Consider the following 21,199-nt stretch of genomic DNA (forward strand, 5'->3'; position numbering starts at 1 on the left):
GCTCAGGCATTGTGGTCTCGGGCCCTAGAGCCTGGGCTCAGTAGCTGCAGCACATGGGCTCAGTTGCCCTGCCGCATGTTGAATCTTCCTGGACCAGGGATTAACCCTGTCTCCTCGTCATTGGCAGGCAGATTCTTAACCACTGCACCACCAGGGAAGTCCAGGACCAGTGTTTCTAATTGCCAAGACATTCATATCCAAATGTCTGTCAAGGGACTTCCCTGGTGGTCCAGTGGTTAATACTCAGAGCTTCCAATACAGGGGGCCCGGGTTTGATCCTTGGGCAGGAAACTAAGATTCCACCTGCCGTGTGGTACTGCCAATAATAATAATGATGTCTGTCAACATTCCTACATGGTGTACTACAGTGCAATGAAAGTTAAAAAACAGACTTACACTCCCATCAAAGATGGACTAATAAAGACTAGATTTAGCTTCCTGCCTGAAATAACAACAAAACTGGACACAATGTTTGAAAGAAAGGTTTTCAAGGCATTGGTTATCAGATAATGATTGGGATCCTAAGGAGCAGAAGACACATGTAAACACTACCACTGCCCACACCGCCTGGAGAGGCCACCATGCAGGCAGGATGAACCCTGGAAGTCCCCTTAACTTAAGGAGATGGAGCTGTGACTCTGAAGAGGCTGGTTGGCAAGAGTTTACGGGGTGGAGTACCAGAGATGAAAGAGATGCAGAGAGATAATTCTAGAGAATTTCAGAGGGCCTCCCTCATTGTTCAGCTGAGTTTTGATTAATACATGCATTGGAATCCTGACTGCCGCTGTCAGTCAACACACCTGTTTTGAGCTCCTGTGTGTACTCAGTCCCTCAGTCAGGTCCGCTCTTTGTGACCCCATGGACTGTAGACTGCCAGGCTCCTCTGTCCATGGAATTTCCCAGGCAAGGATACCTTGCTGCTGCTGCTAAGTCGCTTCAGTCATGTCTGACTCTGTGCGATCCCATAGACAGCAGCCCACCAGGCTCCCCCGTCCCTGGGATTCTCCAGGCAAGAACACTGGAGTAGGTTGCCATTTCCTTCTCCAATGCATGAAAGTGAAAAGTGAAAGTGAAGTCGCTCAGTCGTGTCCGACTCTTAGTGACCCCATGGCCTGCAGCCTACCAGGCTCCTCCGTCCATGGGATTTTCCAGGCAAGAGTACTGGAGTGGGTTGCCATACCTTAGTGGGTTGCTATTTCCTAATTCAGGGGTCTTCCCAACCCAGAGAGGGAACCCACATCTCTCGAGTCTCCTGCATTGACAGGCAGATTCTTTTCCACTGTGCCGCCTGGGACGCCTACACTGAGGAGGGATGTGGGAAATCAAAGCTGAGGCAGATGTGTTCCTGCCCTTACCAGGCTTCCTAACTGAGGAGAGAAGCCACACGCACCCAGCAGGCACACACTGCCCGGGAAGTCTCAGCTGAGAGCCAGAGGAATGGTTCAGGCGGCAGATGTGGAGAGAAAAGAGGGTCAGCGATTTTAACCCGCACATCCCCTCCCGCACCCTGTCCCCAGCACAGGGCCGAGGCGGGGGCAGTGATGTGCGAGACACAGACCAGCTCTCCAGGTCTGGTCTGAAACGTGAGTTCTAGGTGGGACCTGAAGAAGCAGAGACTGCCATCCCTGGGAAAGGTGGTGGGGAGCCCTGAGCCAGAAATTGGGAGCTGGTGCCCATCCCTACGCTACCTCTGGATCTCTGTGTGGACTTAAAGGTCCCTGCCATTTCCTGGTCCCAGCCTCCTCATCTGACCCTGGATCTGATTTTACTCTGAGGGAGGCTCCTATCAGCTGAGCTTCTGGCCTCAGTTTCTCTTGCCCACAAAGGGGACAATAATCCTGTCCATCCTTGGGAGAGCCCCCCAGTCAAGCGATGGTTCTTTTCCTCCAGCTACTCTCAAGAGAAGATGAAGAAGCCCTAGGAGTTTGTGTAGAAGCGAGCGGACAGGCAACGGTTGACTGTCCAAGGCAACAGGCCTGAGGCACGTGCTTTCTGCCAACCCAGCTCCTCACTTTTACCTCTCCCCAACTCCCACCCCACTGCACCCCAGACTATTTTTTGTTAGTTCCCAGGATTCCATGCTTCCCGCTTCCTACCCAGTCCTATGGTTTCTCCAGGGATGATTTAGGAATGGAGGGTGGCAGCCATCTTGTCAGGGAGTAGCAACACCTTCTTTCTCGGGTCTACCCCGCCAGTCTTCAAACTTGAGGGTGTACTTCCCGTCTGGTAGGGACCCATCCTAGTACGCCCTCAGAGAACAATCTGGCTGTGCCGTCTATAAGCATATTTTACTCACACAACATACCCTCCTGTACCCCGAAGGCCTCCAGCGAACTCATCACCCCAGTCAGTGAGCGCGGGGACAGGAGTGAGGTTAGCCCCCATCACACACCTGCCACCTGCCCTTCTCAGACCTCCGGGGAGGTGAGGCCAGCGGGGGCTCGGCGCCACCTGGTGGCCATAAGCAGCGCTACACGCCACCAGCCTCTTCACGCCCTTTCATGTGCCCCACCCGCTCCCCGCAACACACAGGCACACAGCGCTGATCCCAAACCCTTCTCAGGGGCCCCAGTCCACTTGCTCACCACTCCTTCCTGCCACAGTCCTGAGGAGGCAGACGGAGACCCTGCGCTCCTGAATCTCCTTCCTCTATCCCAGAGAAGAGCCCTTGGAGAGGAGTCAGGCTCACATCCCAACCTTGGCTGATTACTTAACCTCCTGGACTTCACCTTTCTAGTCTGCAGAACGAGATAATATTGTCTACGCCCAGAATCGTGGTTTCCTGTAAAATGAAACCATTAAGTTGGAGGGCAGGGCAGTTACCAGGAGCCCTGGGGGGCCTAGGCCTGTATTCTCCAACCAGATGAGAGCTGCCTGCAGGCTCTGCAGAAGCAGGGTCCTCCTCCCATCTTCCTCCGGCCCCCACCCCTGGCAGCCCCCAAACAGCTGCCCCACCCATCTTCCCTGGGGACTCACCTCCTGCCAGAGACTCCACCCAGCACCTGGTGGCCCGGGTGGGTGGCACCTGAGCAGCTGCCCAGGGCTGTTCAAGAGCAGGTTCCTTTTCCAGGGCACTTGCCAATCCCGCCTCCGCCCCCATCCAATTGAGCACAAGTTGTGTGAGTGCAAAGTGTCTTCAACTCCTCCTTGGCCCAGCCTAGGCCACTGAGCATCCACTTTAGGATGATCCCCTCCCAACTGCTCTCCTGCAGTCCTTGCTTCATCTTCTTGCAGGACCTTCTAAAATGCACGCCTGAGCCCCCATTTCCTCGTGCCCACAGTCAAGCTGAACTCCGCAATCTGGCATTCATGGCCCTCCCTGATCTGGCCTTAGCTCTCTCCATTCTCGTGTGTCAGCCACTCTCCTTCTCTGAGCAGCAGCGTTTGTAGGAGCAGTTCCTTCTCCCAGGAGTGCCTTGCCCCCTTTGCCCGCAGGAAAACCCCTGCTCATCTTCCAAACCTCGCTGTGGTTTTCTCAGGCCCCTGCCTGGGGCCATAGGTATCATGGCCTGTGTCTCCCCTGCCAGGCTGTTAGACCCTCCAGACCAGGGTCGAGGATGAATTTAGCTCTGGGCCTCAGCATAGGGTCCTGCAGTGCAGGAGAAGATATCTGTGAGTTGTTTAATTCGGAGGAAAGGAGGGATGTGTCATAGCATGGGCCTTGAACAGAATTAAATGTCCACGAGGGAGGGCAGGCACAGGGGGAAGGAGAGGAAGGCTCAGGGGTGGGTACCTAGGTTGAGCTTCCACTTTGCCCAAAGGCCTGTGGAAGAGGACACACACACACACACACACACACACACTCTCTCTCTCTCTCTCTCTCTCTCTCAGGGTCGAGGGTCACAGGCACCTGTGTTAGCCCACACCAACGCTGGTGTCAGCTGGGCACAATTAGAGTAATCCTCTTCTGTCAGCCTGGAGCCAGGAAGTGACTCACCCCCACCTGGGGGCCCACTGACTGGCCTGGGGTCTGTGCTATGAGAGGACAGACTCAGGGGGCCCAAAGCAGGGGCTGAGCAGGGGAGGGGCCTGGACCCCACAGCCCCACGGGCAGGCTAGAAGCCCTGGGACCGTTCAGCCAGAGAAACAGATTCCAAACCAGAATAAACTGCCAGGCATGAGATGCAGACAAGCTCTATGGTCCTGGACACCCTGACGTGTCAACCGACAAGGCCGATACCCTGAGGCCATTGTGGGCAAACACAGGACCATTGCCTCCCAACCCTCCCCCACCAGGAAAGGAGAGCCTAGTGCCCAGCCCCTTAACATGCCAACCTTTACTCATCTGGGAGAAATGAAGAGGGAGAGAAGTTGGGAGGGCTCCAGGCAAGGTGGGCGTGGGGTCTGGAGACTGCCAATCAGAGCTTCCTCCTGGTCACCAGTCTGGAGTCTGCCCCTCTGTCTGTGCAGAAGCAAACCTCACAGCCAGGAGAGCAGGGAAATCAACCCCACAGACACAACCCAGGGCTGTATTTGATACACAGTCAGACTCAGGGCTACCCCTTTGGCTGGATTTACAGGGACACAGACAGGTATCCCTGTGGCTAGGAGAGGGTTCAGAGGCTCAGGCCTTGTCTGTAAGGGCATGCATGACTAAGGTAGACCAGCAGACAGAGGGTCTAGAAGGAGCGCCAGGTCACCTCCTGCAGGCAGCCTCCTTGATTGCTTCAGTCTCTCATTTCTCCATTTCCAGTCCACAAACAACTGCCTCATGCTCAGGCCTCTGCATCTGCCATCTCCACCTCAGTACCCAGAATCTGGCACAGGACTGGTCTGGGGGTAGCCCGACAGATCCAGGACTCCCACAGAAGAGGGGCTAGGCAGCAGGGATGGGAGTTCCAGTAGCCTGGGAGTTCTTAAAGGCATCTGCCTTCCCTGATGCTGTTTCCCCACCACCAACAACCTCATGCACAAAGCCTGCAGACAGCCCCGTGGCGGAGGGTTGGTAGAAAGAAATAGATTTATTCTCATGTACAAAGCGGTCAGCCCACGGAACCATATACAACAGTTGCACAGAGTCCTAGAAAAAACGCATCTCTCTAAAGGCAACTCAGAATAGGTAAGGCAGGTGGCCCCCCTCCCCCCACCCCACAACACATACAGAACAAAACAGAGAAAGGAGAAGCCAGTGGCCAGGATGACCCCAGAGCTCCGGCCCTAGGGGGTCTCCCAAGCCCCGGGGCACAGGTGGATATGGCCTTGAAGAGGAGAGAGGCCCTGCCAGGCTGAGGCCAGGTCCCCCTCTGGCTGTAGGAATGGGGAAGGGGCTCCGGCTAAGGGGGTATACTCAGGGGGCCACTGAGGGACTCAGTGTCAGCTCTGTGCCCAAGGGGGCCAGGGACCCTCGGTGGCCTCTCCTGGGACTCCACAGAACTATGGGGACTTGGATCTAAAAGGGGTCTTAGAGAATGGATTGTCTCACCCTACTGTTTCGCAGAGAGGGGAAGGGACTTGCCCAGGGTCACACAGCCAGGAGGAAGCATGGCTGACCCATGCTGGGCCTGCCTCCCAACCCAGGGATCCTTCCTTCTCACTGTTCTTATCCTCCTCTCTTCCTGAGCCCCCTCTCCCCAGAGCACTGCACTGGCCCCCTGGCAGTGTCCTCCTGGGACCCTTATATCCCCAGGTCCCAGTCCCCACCATAAGTACAAAGGCAGTCCTCTGGGCCACAGGTGGTCCCATGGCTACTTCTAGTCCTCCAGCCAGGCTGATAACTGTCTCTAAGACCCACCCTTTGCCCACTCAGATGTCTCATGTTCTTGCCTGAGGATCCTGGGAGCCAGTGAGGGTGCCCCCACAGGAAAGGGCACAGGTCTGGTAGGGCAGGAATGGGGCCCAGAAGAAACCATCCGGCTGCCTCAGAGAAGGAGTGGCCTGGAGGGTGGGGACTTGCCAAGATGCGGTCAGAGGTGCAGAGCAGGGTCCACTGCTCATTGGTTACCCCTGTGCTCTCAGAGGACAAGTGACAAAGTCTCAGTGAGGCTGAAGTCTTCCATTATACAGACAAGAAAGCTGAGGCCCGGGAAGGTCAGACCTCGCCCGGGTCACATGGGAAGTCCTGGCCTAGAATCCAGGACCCTTGGCTCTGGTCCCAGGGCGTGCGGCCAGGCCCGTGGAGGCTTGTGGGAGGAGGCCTGGACAGGGAGGGGTCCCAGGAGGGACTCACTCAGCATCAAGGCTGCAACAGCCATTGATGGGAGCCCTAGCGCCATCCAGGTCAGGCACCTCATACTCCTCGTCCAGGAAGTCCAACGAGTTGTTGCTCGGGAGGCCTCGGATGGTGAACTTGTGTGACACCTTGGTCCAGTGCTCACGATTAGAGGCCACGCGTTCGTACAACTCGGCCGCCTTGGGGAACAGGTCTTGCAGCAGCCTGGGGGTGGATAGGGGCAGGTTTAGAGGTCAGAAGGCAGACTGGGAGCAGCAAGAAATATCAGGGCTGGACCACAGGTAGAACTTCCACAAGAGCATGAGGCATAAGATTGGAAGCTCAAGGAGAGCTTGAGCATCTCTTTCCATAAGGGACCAAGGATAAAGCAAACGGTACATTTAGGGGCAAAGCAAGAGACGGCTGTGCTCGGAGACAAGGAGAGGATGAGGTGGAGCAGGGCCAGGCCAGCGCAGCGCTTGTGTCTGCTGTGATGGCCACAGCCAGCCCCGTCCCACTCCCACACCATCCCTGGGCAGTGTCCCCAGCAGGCCCCTGAGCTCACTCACTTGTAGATGGGCATTGCGATGTGCTCCATGAAGCTGATCTGCAGCTCGGGGATGTAGGCCTTCTCACGGTCCATCATCTCCATCGGCCTGTTGCCCATGGCCTTCTCCTGCAGGCATCAAGTCGTCAGGCCTGTCTGGCCCTCTCCATGCTCCAGAAACATCTAGGGCTAGGAACCCTCCCCCAACCTGGGCACCCTGAGGTCGCACCCCACATACCAAGTCTCCCTGGGAGAAGAACTCTTTGTAGATCAGCTCCTGAAAGGTCAACACTCTCATTACTTCCTATGAGTGTGATCCACCCGCCCACGCTCCTCCATAGCCCATTCCCAAGGGGGCAAACTGCGGCACTGGGACCTCAGGACCCGTCCTCACCATCCCTGGCCTGGGAGGAGGACGGTGGCTGGGTTCTGGCCCGTCTTCCACCAGCCACTCACTGATTTGCTGGGTGACCCCCCCGGTGAGTCCAGTCCCCTCCCTCAATCTCTCCACTGTCACCTGAGGTGGTCTGGGTTTCTGTCTTCCCCACAGGCTGAGCTCAGCACTGGGAGGGCGTGCAGGCTGCAGGAGCCACACAGAGCCAGGCAGGGTGTACAGCCTGCACCTTCCCAAGGAGTGGCACTTACCGCGATCTTCCTCGTGGTCTTCCAGCCCTTGGTCTGGTCAGAGAGGTCACAGGAGGTCATAAGGAGGCAGAGAAGGAGGCTGTGGTGCTGCTTGTTGGTTCGATCATAGCCCACTGTCGGGGAGAGAACAGGGTCAAGGAGAGGAACCCAGCATCCTGGGTCCCTGAGAGCAAGGCCCCAGGGCCCATCCCAAAGTGGCACAGGGAATTCAGCACCCTGGATGGGAGCCAGGGATGCAGAGCTGGGTCTGCCTGGTGGGCTGATGTTGGAAGGGATGGGTCTGAACCCTGGGGGTGCCCTCCAGGCGAGTTCCCCTCTTGGTGGTCCTTCCCCGATCTAGAGACCCAGGCTAGAGGCAGGCACCTTCGGCCATCTTTTGGAGGTCCTTGAAGATGCGGAGGTGGTGGGCCAGATCTGTGGCCAAGATGATGTCCCGCATCAGGTCCAACATGCGCTGATAATCCTGGGTGGGGGTGGGGGTACAGGGTCAAGGCCCAGACACCCCATCCCCTACTCCCCTAAACCTCAGGAACCTCCACCCCTCGGGTCTACCTCTCCCACATCAGGCCAGCTCCCAGCTCCCACTCCCTGCCCCCCACCCCCAGCCCCATCACCTTCCGGGAGAAGTGGTCAAAGATGTTGCAGCCGTGGGTGTTGAGGATGGCAATGGCCTGAGCGAAGTGGTGCCTCTGTGGGGAGAGGCGTGGTAGGGGCCCAGCTGGGGTGGGGGTGCTCCTCCTCACTGACCCCAAGGGAGGAAGCAAGCCAGCCTAGCCCTGGCCCCCAAACTGAGCAGAGCAGGCAGAACTGGGGAGTCGAGGGCTGGGGGCCAGTTCCCTTTCTGTGCTCTGTTTCGACCCTCCATATGACCCTGGGCAAGTCCCTGGCCATGTCTGAGCCTCAGATTCCTCAGCTGTCAGTCGGACAGACACGATAAGGTGAGCTCTGAGGGCCTCTCAAGCTGGAATGAATCTGAAATGATCCCTTGGAGTCTTCGACACTAATTCATGCAGGAAACATTTGTATGCTGACAGGGAAGGGCAGTGATGAGGCGAGGGCAAGACCCCTGTCTTCTGACGCTGAAGGGCTGTCACTCAGAGGAGGAGCCGACTCAGCCCAGGGCGTGGAGGGCAGGAGACAGGCTGCCACCAGGCCTCCCAGGAGGAAGCGAGCCCCTTGTCTCTGGGGGCATGCAAGCAGGAGCAGTTCCAGAGGGGTGTTGTTGGGGGCAGAGTGGGCCAAGGCAACCTTGAAAGTTTGGTTTCCACTCATGCCAAGCCCTGTGCCAGATGCAGGGAACTCAGAGATGTCTCCGATTTTGTTTCTGCCTCCAGGAGCTCCATTGGGGGTGGGCAGACACAAATCAGTCTCAGGCAAAACTGAGCATGACGGGACAAGGAGCCCATGCCAAGCTGGGAGCAGAGGGGGTTTCACAGGGTGTCCTTAGACATGCAAAGAGAAACAGGCTAACTACAAGGCCTCCCTGGGCAAACCTGGGCTCGGGCAGAACCTGCAGCCTGACTGGCACCCCCAGCCACATGGGTACCCTTCCAAGCTCATCGGGAACAAGAGTCAGACGTGCCCTGGGGGTGCTGCAGCTCTCCCAGTCTGGGTGGAAAGCAGGGCTTGGCATGGGGAGGAGCCGGGCCACAGTCTAGCTTCATGTTAATAAGTCGTTGGCCTTAAAGGGACAATGGGGATGGGGATACTGGGCAGAATGGTGGTACCTCCATGACAGAGCCTTCCGAGCTGTAGAGCGCGGCCAGCACAGATTTCTGGAAAAACCAAAGAAAACTCCATCACTCCTGACATCCAGAGGCATATTAGGCACAGAACAGCCCAGCTCCTCCCACCCCCTCAGCACTCCTGCATCTCCCATAGCCTGGGAGAGCCTCCTCCTGTCTCTCAACCGGCTCCTGGTCTCACGAGCTCCCGCCACCCCTCAGGCTGGAGGGGTGAGGCTCCCAGACACCCTGGGGAGGGTGCCCACTGTGAGGAGGGCAGGGTCTCACCGAGGCCACCTGGAAGGAGTTGTTTGTGCCTCTGTGGTCCAGGTCGTGACACATGCAGGAAATAAACAAGGCAAAGATCTCCATGTCCCTGGTTGGGAGGAGACAGAGGACACGGAGGTGAGCCACAGCTCCCTCCTCCACAGGAGGGCCAGCTGGAGGAGATGGCTATAAGAAGAGGAACTGCTCCGTGGTCAGTGATTGAGCTCTTGACCACACATGTCCGGGAACCACCTGCACAGGGGCTCAGGAACCTGCGTCCCCATCTTGGAAAGAGGCCTTGTACCTTTCACACTGGGCTGTTAAGAGGATCCTGTGAGGCAATGCATGGAAAGTCTGCCGCACAGGAGGTACGGTTCTGTGTCCAGGAAGGGGACCCCAGCAGCTGCCAGATGGGCACAGGGGCAGCCACTCACTCGAGGTAGTTGGTGAGCTCCAGGTTCTTGTAGAGCAGGTAGCAGAAGTGGGAGACAGAAAAGGCGTGCATCCAGTTGTGGTAGGGGGGATCCCGGTAGCCCTTCTTCACCATCAAACAGAACCTGGGGGTGGGGAGAGGGCAGCACATGGGCCTCAGGCTCTCCTCCTCCAGCAAGCCCTCCAGGCTCTGTCCTGCCCCATTCCCTCTCTTTTCTCAAGGTTCTGTGAATTGCCTCTCACTGGTGGATCCTCCCACCATTACAAGTCTGGGCCTCCCCTAGACATCCTCAGAGGTCCTTCCCAGAGCACAGGGAGCAATGGATGTGAGAGCAGAGGGCAAAGGGAGGCAGAGACGGGGCTGCTGGCACACAGAGCGGAGGGCTGGGCGTACACACCGGGCCAGTGTCGGGCAGTCAATTTTGTAGTTATTGATGAAATTCATGTCCTGCAGCATGCTCAGGATGGCCTGGACAGAGCAGAAGGAGGGATCAGAGAGACTGTCAGTTTCAAGATGCACCCCACTCCCCTTACCTTGGCCCTTCTTGAAGCCTCCAAAATGTTGGAGTCTTAGAACTTTTAAACTTGAGAACCAAAAAATGGTACAGCCAAGCATTCTTGGAGCCATGAACTTAGAAACAGGAGATCTAAGAACTCTTGGAACCAAGTTCCCACAAAGTCTTAGAAAAACAGGGAGGGAGATGCCAATCCTGAGGCCATCGTTGGTTCCAGTCCAGCCCCTTGGCAGGCCCTGTGGCCCACGCTGGCAGACCACATGCCCCCTCCATCTCTTGATGACTCGGTCCTGCCAGGAATTTCCTATGCACATCTAACTTCCATCTCTGGCTGTCCGTCCTCCACAGTCAGGCGGGGTGAGCCGGCTCACCATGGAAGTGTCATCCTCGGGCAGAGAGCGAGGAGTGTATGTGAAACTGGCAAAGTTGGAGTCGATGGCAGCCACAGGCTGGATCCCGTCATGGAGAAGTTTGGTGTACTCGTCATCAGAGACCTGGAGGGGACCAGCCAGGGCATCAGAAGACAGCCTCCACCCCATCCAACATCTTCAACCTCAAATGCCCACAGTGGCGGGGACCTCCCACTAGAATGCACCCCAGTTGGGTCTTCCATGGGTTGTCACTGGGCAGGAGAACACCATCCTCCCCTCGCCATCCTGCAGCCAACCTACTGCGCCTCCTTGCCTGGGCCCACCCTCATCTGTAACCGCCTCTCCTTGTCAAAGGGTGTTCTCTGCCTTTGTTGACACCTGCCTTTCTTGACACCATGGCGGCCTTCCACAGACAATAACTCAAAGATTCCTTCTTTGGGGAGGACCATCCCAGAGCCAATCCTTCCTGTTACAGTTTTGACCCCAGCCACAAAGTCTGGGGCCATTTGGTTTGGACACAGAGGAGACGAAATGTTCAAATGAACAATGACCATCACATACTCTGAACTAAAGTTCCAGACAGCTTGTCCTGCACAGGGTCTGGGGATGGGACTGCCTAGGACTGCAGGACCACTGTACATAAGGGAGCTGCAGGAGGATCCTGAGTGGGCTTCCCAGCTGTCAGCAGTTCCCAGGATGGGAATTATCCCTGGACATGGGGAACACCGGTGTGAACCATGCTCTCCGCTGGGCTGAGTCTTGCTGCCAGCTTTGGGGCTGAACCAGAAATTGCTTTGCAGAGAGGCTGCCCCGAAGGAGAACAGGAGAGCAAAAGCCCAGGCACTGCTCTTATCTTCAAGAGAGGGTGATCTGAAAGCCCAGCCTGATCCTGGGCACCAGAGGATTCATGGAGCTAGGGGAGGAACAGGGGGACTACAGGGGACCCTGGGGGCCTGAGAAGGAGGGTAGAAGCTCTGTGCAGGGCTCACCTTCATGTGGTACATCATCATCTCATTGGCAAGGTGGCTGCGATACTGCGCCTCATTCACTTTCTTGTATAGGAGGGACTTGTGGGGGAGAGAGGGAAAGACAGGGCTCAAGCAAGGTGGCTGTGAAATACCCAGGACCAGGACAAAGGGATCAGATAGAACCTCCCCCAACTCTTGTCCCATGCTGGGCCTAGTCTGAGCCTTCAAGGTCCAGCCCAGAGTAAGGAGCCCTCTCCAACTTTCATCCAGACCTGCCCTCACTCCTCCTCCCCAGGGCCTCTTAGCACTTGATCTAGCACTTTGCATGCTCTCCTGAGCCTGCCCCAGCTTCAGTGATGGAGCCTGAGGCCCCTAATGGAGAAAAAGAAGCAAGGAGGGGGGATAGCGTTAAGGATCTAGGGGTCAGATTCCCGGGTCAGAGCTGCCAGTTATGGACAATGAGACCCAACAATCCCCACAAGAAGCTAAACAGGGGCTCAGGTTGAGGTTGCTTTCGGAAAAGGGGGAAATAAAACATAGTCCTAGGAGGCTAACTGGACAGGATTGGAAATAGTATCCCCAATTTTCTGATGGGAAACTGAGGCCAGAAGTGACCAGTAGGTACTGAAGACTGCACAGCAACCCAGCAGCAGGGCTCTGAGCCCCAGGGGCAGGCGCAAACCCATCTGGACAGAGCAAGGAGGGCCATTGTGGAGAGAACAGAGGGTCCTGCATGGGCCTGCCCCTGTCCCGCTCACATGGGCAATGCTGATGCCACAGTAGATGGAGAAGGCTGTAGCCAGGTCTTCATCAAACTTGCTGAACCATGGTCCATTGATCTTGTTCACCAGCTCGGCCACACCGATGACCTCTGGGGACCAAAGAGGAGCTAAGATGAGCCAGTGGACGTGTCTGATGATCTGTCCTCCCAGGGTATCCTCAAGGGACATCACAGGCTTGGGAAACCCCATCCCTTCGGCCCGGGGATGCTAGGGTGGTAGAGACGGCTTGTGGACCTTCTGCTCGGCTCCGCCCCATCCTTTCAGGCCCCGCCCCAGCCCTCTTCCGGAGCCACCACAACCCGCACCCTGGTTCTCGTTCTTGATGGGGAAGCAGAGGATGTTGCGCGTCCGGAAGCCGGTGCTGTCGTCCACGCCTCGGTAGAAAAGCGGATGTGCGTAAGCATCTGGGATGTTTAGGATCTGGCCGGTGGTCGCCACATGACCCGCGATGCCCTGGTCAGCGGGAATGCGGATCTCATAGCTCTGCCGGGGCAGGAATGGAGTTGAGAGAAGGGTTAGTGGCCGGTCACAGAGCGGACGATCAAACGTAGGGCCTGCTCCCCCGAGGACTCCTGGCCCCCAGGACCACGGCCACACCCTCCCCCACACAGCCCTGCCTCACCTCATCTTCCACCACACCCCCATCGAACACCTTGGCCACCAGCTCGTTCTGATCCAGCAGGAACACAGAGCAGCTGTGGAGAGATGGCATTGGTCCACAGGGCCCTGACACCCCTCTGTGACCACCCCTCAAATCTCAGGACTTGAGGTGAAGCCTAGATTTCTGAGGCCGGGAGGGAGTGACCTATGGTGAGACTCTCCTCAGGGCTAGCCGACTCCAGACATTAGTTAAGATGGATAATTTTTTTTTTTTTTTGCTAGCACCTACCATGTACCAGCTTCTGCTGCTGCTAAGTCACTTCAGTCATGTCCGACTCTGTGTGACCCCATAGATGACAGCCCACCAGGCTCCCTCGTCCCTGGGATTCTCCAGGCAAAAACACTGGAGTGGGTTGCCATTTCCTTCTCCAATGCATGAAAGTGAAAAGTGAAAGTGAAGTCGCTCAGTCAGACACTGTATTAAGAGCTGAGGACCCACGGCCTGCAAAGCAAGCAGCGTGCCTGCTGTCATCGGATGTTACAATCTAGTGAGGGACACAAGCATGAAATAAAAAATCACGCAAGACATGGGTCCCACAGGAAGGCAATGGAGGGGACGTCCCTGGTGGTTCAGTGGTTAAGACGACATGCTTCCAATGTAGGGAGCGTGGGTTCAGTCCCTGCTCGGGGAACTAAGATCCCCCATGCTGTGCAAGCCAAATAAATTACGATGACAACAGAGGGGGGAATAAAGAGGGGAGGAAAAGAGAGGTGATGACTGAGGGCCAGGGTCTCTCTCTCTCTCTCTCCCTACTCCTGGGTGGATTCACTCACATCTCAGCATTGCTGAGGTTCCTGGCCTCTGTGATGATCTCCTGGAGCAGCACGGAGACGTCATCTGCGGGAGGGAGAAGCATGGGGGACTGTGGTGAGACCAGGCTGGAGTGCTGACAAGCCTGCCTGCCTCCCCTCCTCGAAACACCAGTCCCCCGACTCCCACCCCATAGCCAGGCATGGAGGAGGGCAGTGCACTCACCCAGATGAGTGAAGAGGTTCTTCGCCACTTGGAGAAGAGCCTGGAATGGAGAAAAAGGAGATCACAGGGAATCAGGTTGCAGGGGTTCACCCTCTCCAGCCCCCTGCCTCCGTCAGCCTGAGGGTCTTCTCATTCTTTCCCTAGGGCTCGCGGGACAAGCCGGAGACTGAGAGAGTCTAATTGTATCATTTGGCTCTAAGGGAAGGAGTGGGAGTTCTAGTCACAGGGAGGGTGAGCAGGAAACCTGAGCATCCCGTGTTCGGTCCCCTTGGACTCTAGCCATCCAGATGTTGTTGTGATGCCCAATCCGAACACTAGAGGGCGATCGCATACTGGGCCTGCAGCCAGAGGTGCCATCCTGAAGAGCTCCAGTTCTCCTCTTTAAGAGACTTCCAGGGGCCTAGGTAGTCTCCCCACCACTGGCCCCAAAACCCATGGGCTTTTCCCTTGTGGATGACTCTCTGGGGCTGAGAGCTGGGGGAATTGGCCCCCGAGAGCAGTCAAGGCAGGCCACGCACCTGGCACTCACACTTGAGCTTCTGCTCCTTCTGGAAGGCCAGGGTGCTGGTGAGCACTGTGCTGGTGTAGTGGAAGCAGTGCTGGATCACGTGCTCGTCCTGGTCTGTGAACCTGCCAGGGTCGGGTGGTGGGGGTCGCCGCAGAGGGACAGACCACAGACTGCTCTCCCCACTCCGCCTCACCTCCGTCCCTCCAGAAAGCCCACCCAGAAACCCACCAGCTCACCTCACCCTCCTCTGCTGGGGCCGCTCACCACCCAGGCGGCTTGGGCCAGCTTCCGCCTCAGAGTTGGGGGGCTTCTAGGGAGTGGGCTCTAATCCTCCTCTGCCCCAAATGTGTTTTCCTCCTCAGACTATTGCTTCTCAAAGCCAGAAACTTCTCAAAGTCTCCCTCCTCTGACTTCAGATTTACCCAGACTGAGGCTGAGTCTTTCCCCTCAGACTGGAGACTCGCCCAACCGCAGGCAATGTGTTCTCCTGCCCCTCTCCCCCAACCTCAGGGAGGGGCGGTGGCACTGCCCTGTCTCATCCAGCTCCTACACTGTCCTCCATTCCCTGGAACCTGCAGGCCCCGATTTGGTGCCTCCACAAGTCCTGAGGTGGTTGTGGGCAGGGCAGTGCCCATATCATATTCATGGAGCTGGCGGGCATCAGACAAGATGGGCCTGAAGTCCTGAGGAGGTCATTCAATCTGGCCACCCAATGATTTATCACCAGGGAGCTTTGTGGGACTTGGGCTGGGGCGGGACCTGGGCTGTGGACGTGGGTAAGCCTCTCTGGATGGGGATCACAGGGAGATGGAGTATTCCTCAGAGACTCTGACCATTTCTCAGCCCCAGATTTCCCTGCCAAGACCCCTCCCCATTTGGGGGCTACCTGCAGCACTCCTCTCTGCTGGGGTATCCCCCACTCATGCTTGCCATCCAGTGATTCGGGTCTAGACCCCAATCCCCACGGTGCTGTGTCTGTCTCCCCACCTTCCTTCCCACTCCATTTCAGGCCCCTTCATTTGGTCCCACCCACCTCTCTCCCCTATTCTATGGGCATCTCAGCCTCAGCCACAGTAAGATGCTCATCATTCTGAGAAAACCTCAGGCTCTTTCATACCTTCATGCTTTTTCTCACACTGTTCGCTCTGCCTAGAATACCTTTCCCACCGTCCCCGCTCTGTGCCCTAAAAATAAACATCAAGTCTTGAAGCCAGTCTTGAACTCTGACTGTATCACCCCCTATCCAATGCAGAGCCTGGTACGGGGGAGATGTTTGCAAAGTGTCTGCTAAAGTCTTAAATGTACCTCTTCCTCTGCCACCAGCCTCATCGCACTCCCAGATGAAGGGATGTTCTCAGGCTTCCAGGATGCTTCTCTACAGTGCCTGCTCTGAGCTGAGCACCACCTTGGCTCATGCAATTATTCAGCACTTACTCCCTGAAAGATGTGGAACCTAGAGATGACCTTGTCTCTGCCCTGAGCCTCAAGGCTGTCACCCAGTTCCCATCTCATTTCCCTTCTATTTCCTCTCCTCCAGGTCCAGGACCATCTCAGAACCCAGGCTGGCAGCCAGAGGCCACAACCCTTGCTGGACTTCCCACTCTGCACTCTCCCTCCCAAAAGGCCTACCCAAGGCCATCCAGCCAGCACAGGGTCAGACACACTAGGTATTCAATGTGTGCTCACTGAGTGGCACAAATACTCCCACACCAGGATGCTCACCATTCCCCATGACACAGACCCCCATCCTCCCTGCCTCAATTAGTCCTGCCTTGTTCCTGTCTTCATTTCCCCAGGCCTCCAGGCTGGCAGGTCCTGCTACTCAGACCTGACTCCCAGATCTCTGCTCCACCCCTGCAGACACTATCCTTGGGCTTCTGACCCCTCTCTAGTCCCAACATCTCCAGTCTCCACTTCCTGCAGGAGCTCTGAGGCCTCAAACCCAGCTTGCCAATTTGGGCCCCAGGGGCCAAGCATCTTGTCAGCATCTCTCTGTGCCAGGCGCCAGAGTGAGGAACTCCACCCGTGGCAAAGGTCATGAGGAAGGAGGCTTGGCATACGCAAAGGCGGGATTGAGCCTCAGGAGTCCCCCTGGAAATTCTAGAGCATCTACCCCCAAAACCAGAGTCTGCCTACTTTACTGCTTTGTGCTCTCACCTACACCTCTGACTTTACAGGGGGCTGTCCCCCACCACCTCTCTCTGAAATAAGAGTTAACTTACAGCTCCAATTAATAAAGTTCCTGTGTGTGACAAGTGTTTCAACCCACAAACTCCTTTGGAGGTCCTCTAGCCTGCCTGAACAGGTTCTTCCAGCCACATGTGATTGTTCACAGCCTCCCAACTGTGAGAGGCATGAGATGTTCAAAATGCCTAAATACAGATTCCTTTGAGCAGTTAAAAGATTGATTAGAAATTGTATTGGTGAAAGGTTTTTCACTTGTTGGGCCAATGTTTCTGCTAAGTTTCCATATCCCTTACCTACTGTGTCCCTGGGAGTGTACTGATTAATATAATTGGTGTATAGGAATGTAAGTAGTAGCTTTAATGTTTATAACCTTGGACCCTTGAGTTAATTCTTTTCTTGTTATAGCCCACCACACCTTTGCCCTGTTGGAATGCAACTTTATCTAATGCTTTTGGAGGGTGGCGCCTGACTTTAGAATAATCACCTTTAGAGAAAAATAAGTTTTCTGAAGAAAGGATCATAAAATGTTAACAGTCCTCCTGGCCAGAAGATGATGTAAATCACCTAAACTTTTGCATATGATAAGTTTGCAGGAAGAAAGCCTGGCTTACTGCTGACTCTACCCCTTCCCCCATTATCCTCTATGCACAACTTAAGGTATAAAAACTACTTTGGAAAATAAAGTGCGGGCCTTGTTCACCGAAGCTTTGGTCTCCCCATGTCGTTCTTTCTCTCACCTTCTGGCTGAATTCCCATCTGGAGCGTGGAGGCTCGTCAAGCCTACTAATTTTGCCTGGGCTTCTAAGATCTGACCAGGGAGGCCTTAGTGTCTCCTCTCCTTCGGGAGACTGGGAGGACGCCTGCAGCCTACGTAGGTGATGCAAATTCCTTGTCTTGGAATTTTATTGGCTTTCCAGGTAAACCAAGTTATTCAGCCTCTTTTCTCCACTGAATTTTCTCACTGAGCTATCCTTATTTAACCACTTTTTATATCTTTAATTCTATCGTATCCTGATTGCCGAAGCTGTCTCCCCTTTGAATTCCCTGGATCCTGCCGGGGCTGGACCCCGGCATCTCTGCATCCTGGAATCAGAATGCAACCCCTCACCTGCCCACTACTCCCTACTGCTGGGCATGCTGGACCAAGTGTGGCAGCATTCACATCCTGAATGTGCCCCCAGGACAGATGTGGCTAATCACAGCACTGTTTCTCACTAAACTAATACAATGCTTCAGGCAGCAATTAATGAGTTGGTGCAGGAACATGAAATCTGTGATACCACTTCCATACCCCAAATCTGACCTCAGTTCTTGAGACATACTTCCTGACTAAGCCTGTGTACCTGACTCTTGTCCTGCCCACCCTTCTGTTTCACATGATTCTTACAGCTGCCTATCAATGCCTCTGAAGAGCCTCAGCTTAGCCCCACCCTCATGCCTATTCCCTTGAGCCACTGTCCACAACGTCAGTGATGTTCTGGGGGTCCCAGAGAGTTCACCCATCCTAGAGCACATCGCTCCTCCATCAGTTACCAGCAGAAATGCTAATACAGGGATGGCAAGTCGGGGGAAGGCCAGTACCAAAACATGGATAATCCAAACTGTAGGAAGTAGAAACGAGAAGGGGAACTTGTTTGGACCTCAGCATGATTTTACAAAGCCCAGTGGAGCAGCAATAAGGGTCTATTGCTCTCATAATCTCAATCTCTTACACAGACAAACCATTCAACCCACCACTGCTAGAATATCACCCCCTGCCCAGTACCCTTCCTACACTGTTACCCGAGTCAAGTCCCGCCCAGCCTCTCAGCTCCATCTCCTGACCCACATCCCTTCACCCAGACTCACAAGTCTCCTCCGAGCTTGTTGAAGGCACAGGCCAGGGCCACGACCTGGTCAGTGGCCCGGCTGATGACAGGGACACAGAGCATGGCCTGCACCTCACAGCCCAACATGCTTTGCAGCTGTTGCATATCCTCCTGCAAAGGAGAAGCAAGAGGGGAGGCAAGTCAGGGCAGGGAAGGAAGAACATGCTTCCCTCCCACGCCCTCCACCACACTCTGCAACAGGAGGGTCTGAAGGGCTCAGGCAGGGTGGGAAGTGCTATGACACAGGGTGGGCTAGGAGAAAGTTCCCGGGTCTTGTCTCCCCTATTCCTAGGTTGCCCAGGCCCAGAGAACCTGGCCCTGGGGACTGGGCAGAGGGCTCTCCCCTGTCTCCTCCCCTGGTCCAGCCAGGCCATGGCTTACGGAGGTGAGATCTTTCAGCTGGATAGACTTCTTGTCTTCCACCACTTGGCCCAGGCGTCCTGTGGTCAACTGAGGGAGTACGGAGAGCCAGTCAGGGCCCAACTCTTCCCAAGATCAGGCCATGTGAGACCTCTCCCCTCATCAAGTCTGGAAGTTTCAACTACCTCTTCAGTCAGTCCAAATCGTGGATGGAGTCAACATTGAAGAGTGGGGGTAGGGGGTGGGGGGAGTAGGCTCTAGACCAGAATCCCCTATGAAGGACTTAAGGGTCTTCCCTAACTAGGAGAGAAAAAAGCAGAATCCAAGGATTCTCACTGATCCTAATGGATTCTAAGAGAGCCAAGCCCAGAGATACTTCAACAGAAGTGACCTGGCCCCAAGTAAACCTTTCTGTAGATTGTGAGTGATTTCTCTTAAGGGATCCTGATCATGAGAGGTTGTGATCTCTCATAACGTTTCTAAGTAGATCTGAAGGTCCAGATAATTCCATCAGATTCCAAGAGATTCTAGTAGATTCCAGTCTCAATGGGCAGATCCCAGGAATACCTGGTCCACTTTAACTGCTTCTGCAGACTCCAACACAGGGGACAGACACAGGACTCACCGGAAAGCTGATCTCTTCCTCCAGTACTTTATCTCCAATGACCTGATGGGCAGAACGACGTGGGCTGGTTAAAGGACAGACAAGGTTTTTCCTCTCAGAGACCCAGGTCCCTCTCCCTGCCCCACAGTGGCTCTGGGCCCTCACCTTGCAGGAGAGCTGAAGATTGTCCTCGGATACCAGCAGCAGGCAGCAGCGGGATGCCTGGGTCTCCTGTTGCAGCTGAGAGGGAGGGACACAGCGAGGGGCTGACCTCGCATCTGGGAGATCCCCACTCCCCACCCTTTGCCTTTCTGAGGCTCGCAGGTAAGTGGAGAAGAGAGGACATCTGAATCTGTACTGAGATGGAAGCTCAAGAGGACTTCCGTTCCGGGAGGAACACAGTGGTAGGGGCACAGGGACTCACATATTGGAGGACTTTGAGCTGCAGGGAAGATGCATCCAGGTCGTAGAGCTCCCCTGCGATGGCGGGGCAGGAGTCAGACAGAGGGCCCACAGATTTCCCCCAAGGGCGTGCACCCTCCAATTCCACCTCCCACCCAGTTCAGGATCTCTTCTTCAGTTGCTGTGCCAGCCAGCCCCCGGCCGCGCCCCAGCCGCAGGCCCCGCCCACCCACGGACCTTCCCACCCGTGGCTCCGCCTTCACAGGTTCGCGCCCCGCCCCTCCCCGCAGCGGCCAGGTCCTCACCGCAAAGCTGCAGGATCTTTCGGTCTTGGTCTGTGTATGCGACCCCACCCTTCTGGTCTCCCGCTGCCTCCTCCGGAGGATTCTGGGTCGCTTCCGGGGCCACGCTGGACTCGCGCTGCTGCAAGGCCTGCACCCTTTTCAGGGCCACCAGGGTCTGGGGCGGGCGGAGCGGTCAGCAAGCCACACCCCCCACCTTTATCGCCCTCGCCACCTTGGGACTCTAGCCTTGGTTTGAGCTGTTCCCTCTGCCTGCGGTGCCATCGCCCTCCACCCCCACACTCCAGTGGGCTCCCTCTTTCCCCGGAGAGTCCCTCGGTCCATGATCAGATAAATACTGGGTTTGTCTCCACCCCTAGCCCCCAGACTCTTCCAAGGCAAGAACAGGGTCAGATTGCTCTGTCTCTAGAACCCATGGGGAGTCGTTGTCGTTGAGTTCTTGTTAAAGTCACAAAATCATAATCTCAAGGAAGAGCCTCAGTATCATTATGTAGATATTCCTTCTTCGGTTCAGTTGAGTCGCTCAGTCGTGTTCGACTCTCCTCAACCCCATGAACCACATCATGCCAGGCCTCCCTGTCCATCACCAACTCCCAGAGTTTACTCAAACTCATGTCCATTGAATCGGTGATGCCATCCAACTATCTGATCCTCTGTCGTCCCCTTCTCCTGCCTTCAATCGTTCCCAGTATCAGGGTCTTTTCAAATGAGTCAGGTGGCAAAGTATCTGACTCGCCTAATATCACTAGTACTCTAAGTAGGTCAGTGCTATCCTTATCCTGATTCTCAGATGTAAAACTGTGGCTCAGAGAGCTTAAGTGACTTGCTCAAGGTCACACAGCCCAAAAGTGCGACCCTGGAACCCAGCTCTGTCCATCTCCCTGGCCAGATCATCTTCCCATCAGCTGTGATGAGGGTCTTCAGCAGCCCCCA

The 21,199-nt window shown here is 55.7% G+C and overlaps 1 protein-coding gene across 5 annotated transcripts in view; it reads right to left on the reverse strand.

Moving 5' to 3' along the window:
- Positions 1 to 4,942: 4,942 nt before the first annotated feature.
- The window catches only part of PDE2A (phosphodiesterase 2A), a 97,908-nt gene continuing 81,651 nt past the window's right edge, over positions 4,943 to 21,199 (reverse strand). For all 5 annotated transcript variants that reach the window (XM_024975019.2, XM_024975017.2, NM_001143846.1 and 2 more), the window contains 24 exon segments: positions 20,270 to 20,423; positions 19,987 to 20,039; positions 19,728 to 19,802; positions 19,584 to 19,625; positions 18,980 to 19,048; positions 18,579 to 18,709; positions 14,554 to 14,665; positions 14,036 to 14,075; positions 13,834 to 13,897; positions 13,022 to 13,094; positions 12,705 to 12,882; positions 12,376 to 12,488; positions 11,639 to 11,716; positions 10,650 to 10,772; positions 10,162 to 10,232; positions 9,766 to 9,888; positions 9,353 to 9,440; positions 9,068 to 9,115; positions 7,955 to 8,029; positions 7,704 to 7,803; positions 7,341 to 7,453; positions 6,934 to 6,972; positions 6,718 to 6,824; positions 4,943 to 6,373 (listed from right to left, as the gene is read on the reverse strand). In XM_024975019.2, the coding sequence (XP_024830787.1) occupies positions 6,163 to 6,373; positions 6,718 to 6,824; positions 6,934 to 6,972; positions 7,341 to 7,453; positions 7,704 to 7,803; positions 7,955 to 8,029; positions 9,068 to 9,115; positions 9,353 to 9,440; positions 9,766 to 9,888; positions 10,162 to 10,232; positions 10,650 to 10,772; positions 11,639 to 11,716; positions 12,376 to 12,488; positions 12,705 to 12,882; positions 13,022 to 13,094; positions 13,834 to 13,897; positions 14,036 to 14,075; positions 14,554 to 14,665; positions 18,579 to 18,709; positions 18,980 to 19,048; positions 19,584 to 19,625; positions 19,728 to 19,802; positions 19,987 to 20,039; positions 20,270 to 20,423 (2,280 nt within the window). In that variant the 3' untranslated portion in view covers positions 4,943 to 6,162.

This window comes from Bos taurus, chromosome 15, assembly GCF_002263795.3.
Source record: "Bos taurus isolate L1 Dominette 01449 registration number 42190680 breed Hereford chromosome 15, ARS-UCD2.0, whole genome shotgun sequence".
NCBI lineage: Eukaryota > Metazoa > Chordata > Mammalia > Artiodactyla > Bovidae > Bos > Bos taurus.